General features: G+C 44.0%; 1 protein-coding gene across 7 annotated transcripts in view; it reads right to left on the bottom strand.

The window, feature by feature from the left end:
- The window catches only part of pnpla6 (patatin-like phospholipase domain containing 6), a 50362-nt gene that overhangs the window by 9999 nt on the left and 19801 nt on the right, over positions 1–20562 (bottom strand). For 2 of the 7 annotated variants that reach the window (XM_076289944.1, XM_076289945.1), the window contains exons 18-31: positions 19835–19966; positions 18486–18609; positions 17684–17797; positions 17412–17487; positions 17015–17164; positions 16348–16411; positions 13082–13250; positions 12445–12627; positions 9295–9413; positions 8754–8910; positions 8274–8390; positions 7865–7934; positions 2792–2908; positions 312–428 (exon numbers count right to left, since the gene is read on the bottom strand). In XM_076289944.1, coding sequence (XP_076146059.1) covers positions 312–428; positions 2792–2908; positions 7865–7934; positions 8274–8390; positions 8754–8910; positions 9295–9413; positions 12445–12627; positions 13082–13250; positions 16348–16411; positions 17015–17164; positions 17412–17487; positions 17684–17797; positions 18486–18609; positions 19835–19966 — 1709 coding nt within the window. Of the gene's footprint in view, positions 1–311; positions 429–1045; positions 1452–2791; positions 2909–7864; positions 7935–8273; positions 8391–8753; positions 8911–9294; positions 9414–12444; positions 12628–13081; positions 13251–16347; positions 16412–17014; positions 17165–17411; positions 17488–17683; positions 17798–18485; positions 18610–19834; positions 19967–20562 lie in introns of those variants that run through there. The other 5 variants (XM_076289951.1, XM_076289946.1, XM_076289947.1 and 2 more) reach the window with 4 other exon arrangements.

Raw genomic sequence — 20562 nt, forward strand, 5'->3', positions numbered from 1 at the left:
CTCTGTCACACAAGTTAGCTCAGGTGGAAAAGGCAGGTACCCTCAGGTACCTTCAGCTACCCTCTTTCTATACGGACGTACATAACGGGTGTACTTACTACTTACCTGGCCCAGAATCTCAAATACCCCTTGCCCCCTCCTCATACTGTTGTGAACTACCTCCTTAATCTAACATTCTCTCCCCCTACGCGCTACCCCTTGGTACCCCTAGTCTCCTCCTTCTCAGGGGCAGGCTTGATGGCCGGTGGTGGAGGTGGGTGGCGGGGGGGGAGTGGGTGATTGGTTGGTCACAGCAGCCGACCCGTACTTGCCTGGGAGGTTGTTGATGTAGCCACCGTCCATGAGCAAGTTGCCGTCTTTAGGGTCGCAGAGGGGCGGCAGGTACCCTGAGAGGGTCATGCTCGCCCGCACATAGCGCCACAGAGAGCCTGGCACACCAAAGGCAGGAGGGGAGCAGGAGGAGGAGGAGGAGGAGGAGGATAACATCTCAATATCGTCTCAGATACGCATCGGGATGAACCGCAAAACCGACTCGAGTGATTAGTAACTGCGCTGCAATAGCACACTCAGGTCGACCATAGCAGGAGTCGAGGGCGAAAACAGTTGGGGCGGGCGGCACAGCTCACACTTTTAACGGTCGACCCAAGGATGGAGCAAAGCCTTTGGTCCAGCCTACCTCATGACCGCTCCATACCCATAACCAAAGCCCCCGCAGCTTGTACTGCTGTGTATGATACATACAAGGTGTAGGGGGAGTGGAGTAGGTTTGGAATTGGGGCCCATGAGGTAGACTGATCTCCAAACAGTCTTCTAAAAAACCTCTGGCCTCTGGCATGGTGGGACAAAAATAACCCTGTTCAATAGCATCAATCTATGAGCTTTCTTGTTTTTTTGTTTTGTTTTTTTGTCAAATCAGGAATCACATGGCTTCAAAAATTCACAACAAATCTAGACTCATCACTGTTGATGTCCTTCCTTGCACAGTGGCAGCCAGAGGATCTGCGCAGACAGGCTTTGGAGATCCGTCAGTGAACACATTTTTATGGGGGGGGGGCAGCCAGCCAATCCTGACCTGCTCTACCATGCATAGCCAGCAGGGGGCAGCAGCAGGCGCAGGGGGGAGGACAAGGCTGGCTGCAACAGCATGGGTTGGAAGGAGAAGGAGCACCATGTATCAAACAAGAGAGACAGAGAGAGCGAGGCGGTGTGTCTGACAAATGTATTGCGTGAGGTTTTTTGGAGGGGGGGGAAAGACAGTAACATGGGGTAATACAAGATCACCAGTTAGGCAGAGGCGAAGGTGAACAAATCACACACTGAACCGAGTCAGACTCGTCAGTCAGCCATTTTGATTTCTGAAGGGGGGGTCTCTTAAAGCATTTCATCACCAATACATATGGTTCATACAGGATCCAGAACACTGGCCCATGCTGATTGTGCCCGGTAGATTCCTGAGGGGTAATTGGGTCAACAGTCCATAGCTTAGATAGAGATGTTGATAACGCTCGTATCAACATGCGCACACATACACACAAGAGAGGCAAAGCCAGTGTGCATTCAGCAAAGCTCCAGCCGCATTGAAAGTGCTTGCTTGTGCGACAGAGGAGAGTGGAGGGAACAAACAAACAAACAAACAAACAAACAAGCGAACCAAACAAAAAACAAAAAAAACAAATGGAAAAAAACAGCAGCCCGACAGCCACATGAAGTAAAGATGGCAATAGTAAAAAAACAAACAACCAAACAGCTAAACAAATACAAAATGCTCAGAGGTATCAACATAAAGACTTAAACTACAAAAAAAGGGACACTGTAGACCCTTTCGTCAACTGTTTCCCTTCCTGAGTGTTTTCATTATCTAATGTTGCTAAAAAATTAGCAAACAATTCAGAACAGCATTGACCAGGCCCACCACTAAATTATTTCTGATCCCTGTTCCATCCTAACCAGAAATCAAGGCCATGCAGAGATATTAAGTCAACCAAAACTTGATGGGTATGCCGAACCTTTCTAACACTCCAACTCCCACTTCCAACACTATTGGAAGAAGTGTGGATGACGCTCATATCTCAAATGCAGCCAGCTTTCACGATCAGGAATGGCAATAAAGATGGAGGCACAAGCATATGGATGCATATATACTGTGCTGGGGGAAGCACAAGTATGGGAGGAGGAGGAAGAGGAAGCTCTTTTCCCCAGAACCGGAGGTAGAGAGCTCATGCATGTTCGACCCAGGGATAAGGACCTGCTGCCTAACACCACTGCCATTCTGGATGGAGAAGTTACACCAGGACCGCGAAAATTGGAGCAATGTTAATTTGTAAAATTCAACTGGGAGTTGTTCTTCTGAGTTTTATTTATTTTTATTTTTTTTTGTTAGTTGTTTTAGTTTAAGGCCAATATTTTTTTTACCAACGGGAGTCTTAGATGGACAAACAGATGTGGAAGGTTTAGGGCGAGAACCCAGACCTTCTTTTCCATTCTGTCCATCTTTGTGTACTGTTTGGACTGTCTGCCTTGGTGATTCCTTCCAAGCCATGGGGTTCCCAATGTGCAAGCAATCAGGAATAAGGGAAGGTTGATTAGGGAGGTGTGTTGGAAAGGAGGGAGAGGGTAGCCGTTGACTGTTGTCAAAGGGAACTACTTCATGTGTTTTTTTTTCTTGTTTTTTTTTTTGCCGTTCTTTGTTTGAGGGAGTTGGGAGTTGGAAAAAGTAGTGTTGTTGGTGGTGGTTGTGGTTGTGTTGAAGGGAGGGAGGGTTTGGTCGTTATGGGGTGGGCAGAGCTCTGACCTGGGACATTGTTTACATAGCAACCATCCACAAGCAGGTGACCATCCTTGGGGTCGCAGAGAGGAGGTAAATAGGGGGTGTAGGACGCACTGGCTCTAACATAGCGCCACACTGAGCCTGTCAAATGAAGATGGAGAGTAAATCAAAATGGACCACAGCAGCCCCCCCCCCCAACACAGAGGGGGACAGAGAGATATAGTGACAGGGATGAGAGAGAGAGATATATAGTGACAGGGATGAGAGAGAGAGAGAGAGAGAGAGAGAGAGAGAGAGAGAGAGAGGGGTGGGGTGGGGGGTGAGAGAGAGAGAGAGGATGGGAGGGAGGGACAGCAAGAGAGAGAGAGAGATAGATGACGTGAAAGTGAAAGAGAGAGAGTACGAGATTGCCAGAAAGAAACAGAGTGAAACAGTCAAAAGATCAAAGAATAAGGAGGAGATGAGGACGAAAATAAAATAGAGAGAAAAAAGGAAAGGGAGTGATGGGAGAAGGAAAAAGAACAGAGTCAAACAGACAGAGATGACGTGAGGAAGTGAGAGAAAGTGAAGGTGAAGGAGGTGAAGTGAGATGAGAGGAGGACAGGCCACTGAGAAGAGAGAGCGAGTGAGGAGGTGAAAATACCAGAGACAGGACACAGGTGAAGTGAAAGGACAACAGGGTCAACACTGGAGAGGGCTCACAAGGGAGAAACCCCTGCTTGTACTTCAGCTAAAGAGATCAAATAACCAGGGCTAGGTCGACTGAACGTAGTGATTTACAGATGTTTACGTTAAGCTATAGGCCCCTGAGATAGGCGTATACACCTCTCTAGATACATCTGAACTGTCTGTAGTACGTTAAACTGGCTTTGTAATCCAAACATACACTAATCTCAAACATATATCTGTGTGGGTTTAGTCAATGCTTATTCCTGTTTCTTAGTGAGGATTAGCGTTAGCATAATGCACATGTTAGCAAGAAATGACAGAGTGGTTTAAGCAACTAAGATAAAAGAGAAAAACAACAAAAAAAGCTTATGAAGTATTTGCAGAAAGCACACATGCACACACACACAGATAGACAATGAAAGTGAGAGAGAGAGAGAGAGAGAGAGAGAGTGAGAGTGAGAATGAGAGAGAGAGAGAGAGAGAGAGAGAGAGAGAGAGAGAGAGAGAGAGAGATAGAGAGACCAAGCTGTTGGTCAAGCCAAGTTGGAAAATACACAACACAGCAGAAGGAGGCTCTGTGATCTCAGGTGCTTCACCCTTCTCAGCTGGCACTGCATAACAGGCTGCATCAGGTCCTTGCATCACCAGTAAGACTCCTTGCAATGTGTGCTTTGACAGATTGTAAGCTAAGAGAGTAGAGCTAGCTAAAGAAAATGGCGCGAAAAAAGAATAAAAAGAAGACAGCGTGGACATTTTTTTTTAAAGCGGGGGGGGGGGCAGAAAGTAGCAGAGAGAATGTTCTGGATCCTGGTGAGGTCGCTCAACAGTCACCGAGGGGAGACAGGAATCGGGGGGCAAGACACCTCTACATCAGGAAGTGCTAGCAGGTAGGCTAAGCAGGAAGCATCTTTTGTTTTAGAGCAACAGCAGAAGCAATGCAGCTACATTATATGATTACAGTTATGCTTTTTTTTTTTAGATTGTAAAGGAAACTGCTTATTCTTTCCCACCATCACAGAATGAAAAGGGGGGGGGTGCAAAATGAATGAGTGAAGGGGGAAACGCACAGTGCCACACTGGGAGTGGAAGCTTTTTAGGCGATCGAAGACATTCACGCTAAATGGGAATGGATGTTGTTTAATGAAGACAAAAGAGGACTGTGGTGGAGATGGGGGGGGGGGGGTGTGAATGGTGGAGAGTTTGAGTGTGATGTTTGTGTGGAGGTCTAAATGAATGCAAAACCATGGCTGAGGAGAGGAGAGAGAGAGAGAGAGATGAAGGAAACGAGGGATAGAGAAATACAGGAAGAAAAGAAAATAGAGGTGTAGAGAGAGAGAGAGAGGGGGACAAGCTTGGCCCTCAAAGTTAGTCAGGGCATGCCAGGTGCACGGTCACAAGCACAGGCCTGGAACCCCCAGCCCAAGGCACCCCAAAGCCAGCAGTTTTTCACCAAACGGTGGATGAGAAAATTCTTACTAGATCTATAGATCTTACTAATTCCAATGAAACGGACAGAAAATACATTTGCCAGAAATTATCGTGAGCTGTTCAGCCTTCACAACAGACTATTATATTTTTGGAAGATAATTTTGAAGCAAAAATGATCAAACTCTTAAAGCAATGAATTGATCCTTTGGATGTGCCAATGATGTGCTGGATTTGGGGTGGCAGCTCCCAAGGTGTGCAAACCCTCAGAGCTGAGCAAGGCAGCAGGATCAACCTCACACACAAAATTACTGCTGGGTTAAGAAGGGGCAAAGTGCTTTTCAAACAAACCAACAAGCAAACATTCAAGGCGGTCAAATCAATCAAACAATCAATCAGTTTGTCAGTCAATGCACGTTACATGAGTGGTGACATTCAAACATGGATGAAGTGACAATCATACAGTATTGCATACTAGAAATGCTATCCAAGATCATCCCCAAGCTACGTCGTGCCAACCCCCCCCCCAAGATACACACACACACACACACACAATTCTATATATTTGACACACAGTAAGAGAGGTGCATGCAGCATTGGACTAGCTCTACTCTTAATGAGATGACAGGACCATGAAGATCCCAACTGAAACTTGCTACATTGTGCAAGTAGGTGTTCACAATACATCTAATACTACAGACTATAAATCTGTTTTAATGGATCATAAAATCTAGAGAGCTTTCTGCTTCATTCCATCAAAATCACAAGTAGCATTTAACTGCTTTTCAGTAGCATTTAATTGCCATTCATTAATGGTTGTACTGGTTACTTGCATTAGTTCTCTGTCACCACAAGCAATGGTAAGTTAATCTAGAGTGCAGTTAAATCTAAATCTACAAGATCAGTATGTCACAAGACTGACACAAAACAAGCCTTCATTGGAGTTGGCCTCATTGGTTTAACCTACATGTTAAGTTTCAGTTTTACACCCGAAGCATTCTACACTCACACGCATAAGCCGCCTTCATATACTGTACATATACTGCTCAAAAAAAATAAGGGAACACTTACAGTTTTCCACAATTGTTAAAACACATTTTTTGAAACCTTCCACCCTTATCTCCATTCTCAAACTACATTCACAGAATGTCGGACAGTTCTTGCTAAATAAAACACTCGCCTCAAAAGTTTTACTTTTGCTCAGAGCCAAACAGTGCCAGAGTACCGATCCAGTGTATGATTGAAGTGTTCCCTTAATTTTTTTGAGCAGTATATATCCTGTATTGTTTACACAACCTTTTACACAAGCCCTGTCCTCTCCTGAACTGCCAATATCCTATAAATGGTACTTTCCTGTCAACTCTCTAGAGTCCAGTGTGGCACCTGAAGACACCAACAAGGGAGGGTCTGGATGCTATTCATATTTCCAGCTCTTATCAACCAGCACCTGGGTCTTTCCATAAACATTTCAAAAGGTATAGGCCTAGTAGGTAGACCCCTCTTTATTGTCTAAAAATTAGGGCTGTCAAAATAACTGATTAATTTCGATTAATTAATTTGAGAAAAAATAACTGATTAAAAAAATTAACGCAGATTAATCGATTCCGTATGACCTTTGACCCCGTTGTAGTCAGTAACCATTAGACTGTAAAAAGAAGGAGAGAGTAGAAAATGTGCTGCCTAGATCATTGATTGGAACATTTACTTTAAAAAATGGCCTGATGGTGTTGATTAAAATAAAGTCCTCTGCAATGTCTGCAGCAAGGAATTTGCATATCACTGGAGTTCATCAACTCTAAAGTCGCACATCAATGCAAAGAAATAGTGTTGACTTTGAGGGGAGCGTTCATTTATTTTCATTGTGTCCCCTAGGTTATATCTGTGGCCTGAAATATTTTGTATATGAAAAAAAACTTCTTCTCGAAGCACTTTTGAATTTATTTCCTCATCATATTAGGTCATATCATAGATTATTATGGCCATTATTAAAATAATAATAAAAAGTTTTTTAACTTTAATGTCACAAATGCTGATTATTCAATGATTCATTTGAATTTAAATATTTAAAATACTTTCACAGCAAACATTATATATGTGATTAATTTAGATTAATTAATCACAGAGTATGTAATTAATTAGATTAATTTTTTTAATCGATTGACAGCCCTACTAAAAATGCTTGACTCAATGACCCAACTCTGAAGACAAGAAAAAAGGACAGAATTGATCACTATTCCTGTAAGCGCCACATATCTTATCCGTTTCTGGTCGTTAATAGGATTTCTTTACATTTAATCAGGACCAGGAAAAAACTTAAAGCAACACCAAAGAGTTTTTTGTACCTTAAAATAATGTTTTCGTTTCAGTGGTTCATCAACTTGTAACAGGGTGAACGGCACTTCTGCATTCGCTTCACAGCCCTCTATCGGCTATAACCGCACTATGTAAGTTTGCCAGATCGGGTAGCGGATCTGTAGTTCGATGGAATGAGACATAAGAAACTACAAATTTGACTTGCATCTGATGTCGCAATACATCATACTTTCATAAATCGTGCAACATATTCTACCTTGTCTGTGGACATCGTTATTTGCAAAGCCGGAGCTGGACAAACAAATAGCGTGCGTGCGACAGAGGGAAAGTTATTTGGTGTTGCTTTAAAAACAAACTCACAGGAATGTTGAGGAACATTTATCTGTTCAGAGCTGCGTCATTATTGCAAGTCTTAGGCAAACATTTACACACTGTTCCTTCATAAGGCACAGTTTAAACTGCATATCAGAGCAGGAAGTGTCCCTAATCGTCATCATTCCTAATCAGCATCAGTTGATAAGAGCAGGAAAGCAGCAACACTGACTTCTAATACTAGACAGCTAAATAAACAACAGCAGCGCTAAACCGAATGCTAACACCACTAAGTAAAGAACCAAAGAAATAAACAAGTCTGGTAAATAATGGGGATAGAGGGGGACTGAGGAGATGCTGGGTGCAGTCACCACTCACCGTCCTGGTGGACCCGCATGGCCGAGGCGGTGATGTCCGTGGTCACGTTGAAGTAGGGCAGCCACAGGTCCTAGAGACGAGGGATACAAGAACAGACACAGGCAGGAATCTTGTAAGAAGCCTGAGTTAGCCACCAAAGGCACTGGACCAAAACAAAATGGTCTGCAGGCCTTTTGGGCAATGAGTTTCAAATTACAATCCTTGCTGGATTAAAATTGATAACAAGAATGCTGAATAATAACTCCCCAACTAATGGCATCCAGTAGAAATCGTTCAGCAAAGACCTAATACATGTGCAATGATGCTTAATAAAGACCTTGTTGAGCACTAATACATGCATGTATTAATAACGCATTAATGGTTAGTTAGCATGCTCCCTACACTATAGTGCTACCAGTGTGCGGCTCACCTCAATCTGCTTGTCCTCAAACACCTTGGAGATGCTGGTGTTGAAGGCGGAGCCCGAGAACATGGAGGTGATGGGGTAGGTCAGATCCAGTACGGTTTTGAACACCGAGTTCATCGCCTACAGGAAAACAGAACAAGCCAGTAGAAAGTGAGCCTTTTTTTTTTTTTTTTTTTTTTTTTAAAGAGGTATCTTTACTTGTCTATGTACATAAATCAGTAAGGGCCATGGTTAGTTTCAATATATTACCAAATACACAACATTATAATGCTGATCACATGTTAGAAGATGGCTTAATTTGATAAGGAGTGCTTGGATTCTTTACGAATACACTTCATCATAATGCTCACATGTTCAACTCAACAATGGCTAAAATAGCCTGACTGGCTTTTCTGCTAAGTGATGGAAGGATTAAGCATTAAGCAGTGCTAGTAAAAGGCGCACAAGCCCTGGCTATTATGGGATGCTGATGCTGCTACTAACCTTGGACCATTCCCGCGCTCGTTGTTTGACGCGCACGGCACTGCGCTCCTCGGCGTACAAGGCACCGATGAACGAGCCGATGGAAGTGCCGCCCACGATGTCGATAGGGATCCCCGCCTCCTCCATAGCCTTGATCACGCCCACGTGTGAGCACCCTCTGTGGGATTGACAGGATTCAAGGACTCGAAAAGTTTTATTGTCGATCACATGAGAGAAAATTGTCTTGGGTTAGAGGTTTATAGAGGCTTTGATTAGAGAGGAATGTAAAAGCAAAAATGTAAAAGAAGTCTATTAGTCCATGTTGGATATGTATTGCAACATTACGACAATATTGCAACAATATTATTATTATTATGCAGTGTTTTTTGTATGTTTCCCCCTTTAGTATTCAGGGAGATAATTGTATTATAAACATGGAAGTGCCACCAAAACAAGACATAACAAAAGCAAAAAAGCTAAATACACCTTGACTTTAAATTGTAAGTTATACTATGACTTGGGATGGGCGCTAAATCATTGCTGATAGGCTCTGCTTATTCACCTGGCTCCTCCTCCTCCCAGCACCAGGGCAATGCTGTTCCCCGTCAGGACTCGCGCCAGACGAGAGAAGTCACTGTGGCGGTCCGCTGTCTTCTCAAACACCTTCTCATACACCTCTCTCTGCAGAAACACACACACACACACACACACACACACACACACACACACACACACACACACACACACACACACACACACACACACACACACACACACACACACACACACACACACACACACACACACACACACACACCTTAGTTTCCTAGTTTCATATTTTCATGGGGGGAGGAAGGTGTCTAAGAGAGGTCTCCCTCAGGTTTTTAAAAAGTTAAAAATTCTGTAATGCTATATACAATAACGCGGTAATTTCCCAACTCTTAGCTGCGGTTTATACATTGATTTTGCAAAAATTCTTCAGTTATGAGGTTAATACACGGGGGTAGTTAATATGGTATTAATATGGATTTGTTCTTTTAAATGGCATAAAACACTGTCCTGCGGTATATACTAGGGGTGTAACGGTTCATGTATTCGTATTGAACCGAAACGGTACGGACGTCACGGTTCGGTGCATGAATTTACACGGAGAATACACGGTATAAAAATACATATAACTCGTGTGCGGATTAATTAATGTCATGCGCAATTACTGTTAAGTAGCGAGAGTTACGGGAGTTCTTTAGCGACACCTAACGCTAATCTGTAGGTCGTCAGTCAAGTCCGTCAGTCATTAGCAGCACTAAGGTTAGACCCACAAGAGTTAGAGGATCCGCTGGTCTCTTTAAGATCGCAAGTTTGAGAACTTCAGTTACAGTAACGTTAGTACAGGCGAAAGAGTGGTGGATAAGATGAAACTGTGTGTCGGCGTTGTTCAGCAGTTGTTGGGTATGTGAGTGGATAAAATGCTACACATATTCGAAGCCATCACCCAGATGATGTAGGCTACCAATCAGTGAAACGAGGGGAAAAAAAACTTCCCCTGCGCTTCAGCAGCCTTTGGATACACATACAAATAGGGCCAAAACCTATGGCTTAAATTAAATGATTTCGTAATGACAGAAAGCTATGTAAATCGCGTGGTAATTACCTTTATGTTGGGGTAACTTGTAACTTCACACATGAGGAGCTGGTAGTGTTAAGTGCATAGACAGTAAAATAAAGTGACAACGCTAACCAGGCTAATAAACAAACCATGCTACGGTGAGTTAACGTCAAAGGGCAAAGTCACCACGTGACTTCTAGTTGTAGTCTGTTTATGAAATGAAAGGAGCAATTTCGTTTTTTAAAAAAAGGCAAAATAGTGTGATATTTTCACAGTTAGTAGGCTAGATTATTACTTTACACACAATGAAAAATATTGAGGCAAATTGTAGACCCTTTTACACCTAAACACAGATGTTGAAGGTCTTGCTTAAGTGGATTTTTAAAAATCATTTTTCTATGTAATTTGCACTTTCAGAAATAAGAGATACTGTAGGCCTATTTTCAGTTTTATAGCTGATTGTCTTATTTTGTTTACAAGTTACAGATGGAGTCTGGGTACTTATTGTACTGTTTAGCCTACATCTTACACACTTCAGGCTGTTGCAGATAGCTCAGGGAAGAGACTGTATGACACTAGATGGTACAGCCTGAGACATGCACAATAAAAAAAAATGCTTTCTGCATTTTTGTTTTGCTTTTCCCTCCATTGTACCGAACTCGTACCGAACCGTGATGTCCGAACCGAGGTATGAACCGAACCGTGACTTCTGTGTACCGTTACACCCCTAGTATATACACAATGCGGCTAATACACAGGAAATTACTATAGTACTGAGGACTACATTGACCATCTCCATTTACCGTACATTTAAAAGACTAGTCTGTGATTTCTCTGAGATGGGGATTACTCCACTTTGCTTTGGTCATTTGCACACTGTTTACTGACCTTTAACTCACCTACCAATAAAGAATCATGTTTTTTTTTTTTGCTGTAAGGACCAAACAGCATTAATTTACCAGAAGAACAAAGACAAACTTTAAGACCTGTAGGTCCAAACTAGGGATGCACGATTATTGAAATCGCAATCGTAATTACAATATGAACCAACGCAATTACCCAATCGCAAAAGCTACAAATACTAGTGCACAGTTCATTTTGTCACATTTCTGACTTTTATATTCATTTCATCCTCATTAACTATGCCACTTCTGGTTGGTGGGTGTGCGTAGTGAGTGAGGGGCACAGAAATTCTGATTGGTGAGCTCCACAGTCCGTCCCTGCTTCTTGTGCACTGGGTGAGGTCACCAATCAGGGGGGCCCAAATGAAATAGACATTTGAAATATTAAACTGAGTCAATTCATTGACATTCAAAAATCCTATCGCAAATCACAATATCAATCCCAATATCTGTCATAAAAAAAATCACAATTAGATATTTTCCCCAAATCGTGCAGCCCTAGTCCAAAGTACTGTTACCAAGATATCCAGTCTCACATTCCCACAGCTCACCTGATCTGAATCATCTGTATCTCCAGAGCATGTCCCTGTCTGGCCACTGCTTTAAGTGACCCTCCTCCTGTCCCTGAGTCTCAGTGCTGCCTGCATCGTGACCAGGTACTATTATTTTACCACAACAACAATGGCCAACCTTGATAATCATTATTTTACCACAACAACAATGGCCGACCTTGATGATCATTTTCATTTGGCACATTCAATAGTCTGCTGGCATTACTAGACTAATGTACTTTAATGTCATCGTGCTGCTTAAAGTATGTAGTGTACAGTAACTGTTACCTGATATGTTAGCTACTGTCCTCTATACTACACTAATATGACCAATTTAGGCACCTAGTTACTGTCTGCAATATAGCTACTGTCTGACAACAATAACAACACGTGTGTGTCCACATAGACAGATAGACAGATAGACAGATAGACAGATAGACAGATAGACAGATAGACAGATAGACAGATAGACAGATAGACAGATAGATAGATAGATAGATAGATAGATAGATATACAGATAGACAGATAGATACTTTATTGATCCCCAGGGGAAATTCAAGAAACCTGTCAAGAGAAAAGCCTTTTTATGATAAGTCAACCCTTAGAATGAAATGTTTATGTGTTAGGTCACAGCAGAGGCGGGCGGCAGTACCAGTCTGGAGGGGCTCCGTCGGGAGAAGACCCTGCGGGGGCAGCGCAGGTGCAGGTGACCCGAGCACCAGCTGCGCATGTTGAGCCACTCCACGGTCCTGGAGGGTCCGGGCCCGTCCTCGCGGTGCAGCAGAACCAGCTGTTTCAGGGCCCGGACCGCCGTGTTCTCCAGCATCTGCTCCAGCTGCAGGGGACGGGAAGGAAGGAGAGACAACCGGAATCAGAACCAGGACAGATGTGTGTCGCCACGACTACTACGACTGGATCGGAGAGAGGAACATACAGGGCCGAGGGGGAAAGAACCAGAACAGATGTGTGTCGCCACGACTACTACGACTGGATCGGAGAGAGGAACATACAGGGCCGAGGGGGAAAGAACCAGGACAGATGTGTGTCGCCACGACTACTACGACTGGATCGGAGAGAGGAACATACAGGGCCGAGGGAGAAAGAACCAGAACAGATGTGTGTCGCCACGACTACTACGACTGGATCGGAGAGAGGAACATACAGGGCCGAGGGGGAAAGAACCAGGACAGATGTGTGTCGCCACGACTACTACGACTGGATCGGAGAGAGGAACATTCAGGGCCGAGGGGGAAAGAACCAGAACAGATGTGTGTGGTGTGTCCACTGACCTGTCCGAGGGCCGGCTCCTGGTCGCCCAGGCCCACGATGAGGATGCAGTCGGCCTGGCGGATGCAGCGCTGAGTCCAGGGCGTCATGGTGCTGTCTGTCTGGTAGAGCACGATACGGTTGATGTCCTCCTGCTGAGCCAGCCAGCCGGACAACCGATACTCATGGATACTAACCAAAACAACAAACGCAACAACAACAACAACAACAACAACAACAACAACAACTGCTTGAGACACAGAGATGACACAAACTTGAGAAAGACCATTTTCATTTATTGTTCATGTATGTGACCATCAAAACACAGTATATTTCAGTAGAGGTATATGCATTGAATTAGAAATATGTCTGTTGATATGGGCTCTGCGGTAATCAAAGCTATGACATTGCTATGAGTATTGCTGTACAACACTAGCCTAGAAGCCAGCCCGAGTTTTAACTCCACCCACAAAATTTGAGGTCGGGAAATTCAGTCTGGACTTGTTCCATTGAGAAGCAACTATGCCCGAAGCAGAGCAGGTCGCACCAATCAGACTGTATGGGCGGGCTTTATTTGATGATGGAGAGATAAGCAACTGTGCCTAGTCCAGCACGTCACCCGAGCGCACTTCGGTTGATTTTGTTTACATAAAAAAGTTGCTAGAGAAGCTATAGCCTACATTTAGATTTTTGTCTGTTGTAGGCTAAAAGATAGCCTATTGACAGTACAATAACTTTAAAAAAATGATTGAAAGCAAAACGAAACTAAAACAGCGAGAAGAAGATGTTTTGGTTCAGGATTCACACGGTAGGCTATTACGTCGCTCTGATTGGTTAGGTCTATCCAAGTGAGTGCAGAGGCATTTTTCCCTGTGTTGGTTGAAACACACCCCATAATCACTTCCCAATGAAGCTGTATCAGACTCAAATTCTGAATAGAATTGAGTATGACCACGTCAGGCTAGTGCAACACAGTTAAGGATTCACAACCAAATACATTTGAGAAAAGTTCTCCTTAAATAGTGCAACACTGTAAGTCATACAGATTAACTACCTCATGGTACAAAATCACATGTCTGTGTTGCCTTAAAGGAACACGCCACCCAATGTCAGTAGTAATATATGTTCTTACCTTAACTTTCACGAGTTGAGTCATACCTCTCCCGTGTCCGTACGTGCACTCAAACGCTCTGGTGCGCGGCTGGACTGTGTTAGCATGTTGCTATGCTAGCGGGCTTTGACGGCAACTAAGCGTAGAAGTAATCAAAAACATCCACGTTTTACCGACTTAAATACAGTTGCACGAGTAGTTGATAGAAATGCTACGGCCACGCAACGTGAAACGTGGCGATTTTCCAAGCGAATAAACCGGAGAACTACAATGTGTGGCGCAATAGCACTTGGGAGTACTTCGACCTAGCGTAGTAGTATTGTTAACACCTAATTGTAGATCCTATCCACCACAGAGTTTAGAATCCATGCTGGATCGACCCTCAGCCTCTCCCTCCCCTCTGAGCGAGAGAGAGGCACACACACTAGAGATGCGCTGATGGGCTATTATTTCAAACATAACTGCATAGCAAAACTTATCATCCATCAGCCATCCATCAACACAAAAGTTTTTTGACCAATTTTCGAAACGGCACCCGCCGACCATCCGCTGGTTGTTTTAATGTAGGCTATATGGGTGATACAGCGCTGCTGACGTGAGGCTAGAAAGCCCTTGCCTGTTCTAGGAAGACTGATCCAATGCAGCAAATATATTAAAAGGCTAAAGTCGTACATTGGCTATGTTGTAGCCTATCCCCAGAATATCAGCAGCAAACTCAGTCTCTGTCTCGCAAAACAGTCTCCAAATAAAACGCACATCGGCCTGTTGCCTATACTGCCAGCTTGTGAAAATATATCGTCCAAAATGCTTGATTGCATTGCATTCTCCACATTTTTAGCTACATTTTCATGTACCACATCAGCATTTTTGTTCAGTGAATCTTTTGTAAATTGCTTTAAAATGAATTGCGCTGTCTGTCTGAAAAAGACGCGCTCGTGCAGTCAAAATGAATGGGAGTCTTCAGAACAGGCTTTCAGTCACCCTGACATAACAGTGTGTAAAGTAGCCTATAATGTGAATGACTTGTTATTTTATCAAGGATTTATTTCTTTTTGCAAAAAATAAAGTACAATAGGCATTAATTAGTAGGCCAGGAGCATGTTGAAATTATGTGGCAAATTGCGTTTTTTATTACAATGATAAAATTGTAAAAGGACGTGACCGAAGCTGAGGCAAGCCAGGCAATAGGCCTATGGGCCCGACGGTAATTGTAAAGCAATTTACAAAAGATTCACTGAACAAAAATGCTGATGTGGTACATGAAAATGTAGCTAAAAATGTGGAGAATGCAATGCAATCAAGCATTTTGGACGATATATTTTCACAAGCTGGCAGAAAAGGCAACAGGGCGATGTGCGTTTTATTTGGAGACTGTTTCGCGAGACAGAGACTGAGTTTGCTGCTGATATTCTGGGGATAGGCTACAACATAGCCAATGTACGACTTTAGCCTTTTAATATATTTGCTGCATTGGATCAGTCTTCCTAGAACAGGCAAGGGCTTTCTAGCCTCACGTCAGCAGCGCTGTATCACCCATATAGCCTACATTAAAACAACCAGCGGATGGTCGGCGGGTGCCGTTTCGAAAATTGGTCAAAAAACTTTGGTGTTGATGGATGGCTGATGGATGATAAGTTTTGCTATGCAGTTATGTTTGAAATAATAGCCCATCAGCGCATCTCTAGTGTGTGTGCCTCTCTCTCGCTCAGAGGGGAGGGAGAGGCTGAGGGTCGATCCATCATGGATTCTAAACTCTGTGGTGGATAGGATCTACAATTAGGTGTTAACAATACTACTACGCTAGGTCGAAGTACTCCCAAGTGCTATTGCGCCACACATTGTAGTTCTCCGGTTTATTCGATTGGAAAATCGCCACGTTTCACGTTGCGTGGCCGTAGCATTTCTATCAACTACTCGTGCAACTGTATTTAAGTCGGTAAAACGTGGATGTTTTTGATTACTCCTACGCTTAGTTGCCGTCAAAGCCCGCTAGCATAGCAACATGCTAACACAGTCCAGCCGCGCACCAGAGCGTTTGAGTGCACGTACGGACACGGGAGAGGTATGACTCAACTCGTGAAAGTTAAGGTAAGAACATATATTACTACTGACATTGGGTGGCGTGTTCCTTTAAGAGAAATTAAATTGTCCCTAAAAAAAAACAAGAGATTGTTTTACCTGTCGAGGGCTGACGCCCCCAGTCTCTCTCTGATGATCTCACTCGTCAGGAGCAGGGTGGGTCCTGAAATGGAGGTGAGAGATTTAGAAACCTGAATGCTAAAATGAAACGGTTAACATTTTGGATCCACATATAACGTTGATTTGACTTCATGCAGCGCTGTGCAGAGCAGATCCGGCTGAAAGTGATGAATGGAAGTGATGCTGGAATTTTGCCGCTTACTAACAACTGGGGGGCATGATAAAGATGCGGTTTTTTTTACTCGATGACCTGGAGAAACAAGAGATCCGTGTGAAAATGGCCGAATTTCTCTTTAAATCCCAGCATGCATCATTTACAGCCAGGTCTGCGCATCACTGCATTAAGTCGAATGAGCTTCCGATGATCGTTTTGGGCTTTTTCTAGGCATTATCGATAGGACAGCGGGCTCAGGAAGGGTCTCAGGCCAGACTCGGACATCGGCTCCTGTGAGGGCTGGACCCGTGTGTGGTATAGGAAGCCCCTAATGCTACCACTGCTATCTGCATCTGAACAAGAGTTTCTTCTGGTAACTTTGCTAATGGCCACAAATGAGTTATGAGTTTGCTAATGGCCACTTCTGGTAGCTCATGGCTGCTAATGGCCACAAACTAGAGACCACGAAAGATAGACAGGAGTGGGCGTTACCGATGGCACTGAGGGCGTGGCTTAGTTCCATGTTGAAGGCATTGACTGGCACGTCGTCGCACACGGGCAGCACGGCCACAGTGGAGAGGTTACTGGCAGGGTTGGTGACGTCAGGACTGGAGCCCAGAGAAGGCAAGCCCAACGTAGAACCTAGAGAGAGAGAGAGAGAGAGAGAGAGAGAGAGAGAGAGAGAGAGAGAGAGAGAGAGAGAGAGGGAGAGAGAGACAAAAGAAAGAGAGAGAGAAAGAGAGAGAGAGAAAGAGAGAAATGGAGAGATAGAATGTGAGTGAGTGAGAGAGAGATATATAGGTTAAGAGATCACAAGGCAGAATTCTACAAAGATGTACTTGAACATCTAACACGGTGCAACCAACACCAGGCCCTCTGACAGACTTACTTGAGAAAGGCCCACGGGCCTGCTGAAGGTTCCCCAGAATCTTCTGGCCTAGCAGGTGAATCAGCCGAGTCACTACCTGCGCAGCGTGGAGGACAAAACGCCACACACACACTTTAATCAAAACCAAAGCCAGACACTAAGGCGTGAAGTGAGATCACAGTAGCAAGGTTGGTGGTAAACAAATGACTTGCCTAAAACAGGCATTAAAGGCAGCGCACGCAAATTCTTATAGCTCTTTTTTAGCTCAACAGCCAAATAAATGACCCCTGTACCTGTGGGTAGCGTCTCTTGATGTTGTTGAGCGTCCCCTCGGGCAGCTTGACCAGCTCTGTGTCACGCACAGCGTGGACCGTGGTGGCGCGCGGCTGCCTGGTCAGAGCCTCCACCTGAGGCAGACATGGATGGGTTAGCATAGCTCCCGGTTAGCTATAGGTTAGCTGTAGGCTAGCTGGTGTAATCCACTTCCTGTGAATCGTGCTAAGCTAGGCTAACAGGGTCACTCACTGGGCTATTGTACGCATGGAAAAGAGACAAAGGGGTGTGTATCCTCTTATCCAACTCTGTGTTAGATGGCAAATAAGCTATTTTCCCAAAACATCGGCGCGTTCCTTCAACTTTCAATTCCACAACATTCAATTCATTCATTCAATTCCAACATCTAGCTTATATCCCATCAGAAAGGGCAAAACAAGACAAAGTGAACTTAGTTTCCAAAATCAATTTAATCTGATAACATTTCCATTTCCCTAATACAAAGCTGATCATTGGTTGGGAAGGTCTTACTGTAGTAGTGGTCTCTAAATGGTCTCAAATGAAGGAATTAGGCACAATCCTCTAAAACAACAATGGCTTGTAAAAAGTAGCCCTGTTTGGAGACTATGAGCCACTTGCCCTTTGTAAAACCACATTATCCCTTGTTATCTCAGTCATTGTAAACAAAGACAGATAAGCAGAGATACAGACCGAGACACGGCCAGAGGACATCTTGTGAAACCACTCTCTGGAGGCCTGCGCTATCTGCCTGGGTCATCAGCCCATAAGAAGCGCAGCGGAGAGGATCGCTGCGTCACTCACCACACCGATGAGGTCACCGCGACCGTACTCCCCGACCAGCTCCTTCTTGCCGTTGGCCTTGCGGATGACGGAACGCAGGCGGCCGTTCAGGACGATGTAGGTGCAGTCCGACTGATCGTCTTGCCTGAGAACAAAAAAGCGTGAAGCACCTAGTTTAAAATAGATCTTTCTTTTTTTTTAAATATATTTTTTGGCCTTTTTATGCCTTTAATTTGATAGGACAGTGGAGAATGACAGGAAGCGAGTGGGAGAAAGAGTCGGGGTGGGATCCGGAAAAGACCATGGGGCCAGAATCGAACCCGGGTCGCCGGCGTACGGTGCAGGTGCCCCAGCCAGTTGCGCTATGGCTGGGGCCAAAATTGATCTTTCTAATAGAAGGGTTCACTCGCACACTGCTTTACTGTGCATCAACTTCAACAATGATGTTCATGGCATTTAATGCGGGAACGTCAACAAAAATGCTTTTGTTGCAATTTTAGATCAGTGACTTTTTTTGTACACCATACAAGTTTGTGTTGAATCCTTTAAAAACCCCAGGGTTCATTTAATGTCCCATTGATTAAACTTGTTTTGTGTTTGCAGTATAACGCCAATGCGACAGAGGGCAAATACGAATCCGTTTTCAAACCGAAGATTCTGACTGGATAATGACTGTGACCTTGCATGACCTCTGTGGAAGAGCAAGGTCCTGAACATAATAATGGGGGGCTTGCCTAAGCAGACAAGAACAATCGAGTCATTTGTGAATACCAGCTGACAGCTGAGGCCAACACTAGTGGACTGTCAGCAAGGCAGTCAGCCATCTTAAAGCAAATGATCTAATCAAGCCACAGCAACACAGTCTAGTGTAAATGGTAAGAAAACCTTGAAACATCTGAAAGATTACAACAGAATGTACACTAGATATGTTTTTGACGTCATTATGGTGATTTCATTCTGTGTCATCAGTATGTCAAGCTGGTCTACCAAGATACCTGTAGTAAGGCCCTAATAGCTGTATTGATTGCACCGAAGTTAATCTATCACAGGTTTAGAATGAGAGAAAACTGTACATAGCATTAGTGGTCAATGATCACCCATGAGAGCCACACTAATCAGCACAAATTGCCCTGAATTCCATAATGAGTTGCATATTACACAGTCATTTGGAATCCGATTAGGCATTTTACGATGCTTTATTTTATTTTATTTTACTTTATTAAATGTCACAGATCTATTACTGTCCAATGTCCATTCTAGAGTGTAGCTACTGCAGCATCTGCAAGATATAACAGCACAGTTCAGAATCCCACAACTCCCATCAGAGGATGGCCACACCTTCAGGCGCGTCGAGAGGTCTTGGGGATTACCTGTATAGAGCACGTCCGGCCTCCACGGCCATCCAGTCGATGGCGAAGTCCATCTGGCGCACAAAGGCCGACATGCGGATGGCCACTGTGTGGGCGGCGCTCAGCACCACGCTGGGCTGCTCCCTCATGATCCTGCAGGGGGCGCCAAAGAGCGAATCAGCACACAACTCATGAAGAGGGTTTACACAGATGTCAAAAACTCTAGACAGCCTCTCTCATGGATGTACAGTGTCCTTACAAAAATAGAAAAATATATAACAAAACTAAAATAAAAATATCTCTCTCAGTACTATGAAATTTCCTCTAACACTGTGACTCAGTTACAAGACTGAATGGACATAGTCTAACAAAGTTCCTAGTCAAGACTCCTGCTAATAATAATAAAAAAAAGAATACTCTCTTTAGTCAAAAAAACTCTTATGTGCCTTGAACAGGGAATGCAAGCACATGCCATACACACGGCAGCCCGAGGAAGATTTATGTTTCAAATGCGGCTTTGCTGTCAGGTCTATAGTGAATGCAAACACTGGCTCCATAGTGTGTTCAATACAGTTTTGAGCAGATATGACTGACTAGGCATGTTAGTATTAGCCCAGCCTACTGCTGAAACTCATGAGACACACCCTCTGACTCCAATGTCCTTAGTGAGGGGTTTTTGTTGCTGTTATCTTCAGCCCTCCCCATACACCCGTCCTGGATTGTGTATTGAAACTATGACACATCGTTTA

The sequence above is a fragment of the Alosa pseudoharengus genome, unplaced genomic scaffold (assembly GCF_046254945.1).
Source record: "Alosa pseudoharengus isolate Yale_2024_CS ecotype anadromous, Long Island Sound unplaced genomic scaffold, YU_APseudo_1.1 YU_APseudo_1.1_scf_1, whole genome shotgun sequence".
Lineage (NCBI taxonomy): Eukaryota > Metazoa > Chordata > Actinopteri > Clupeiformes > Clupeidae > Alosa > Alosa pseudoharengus.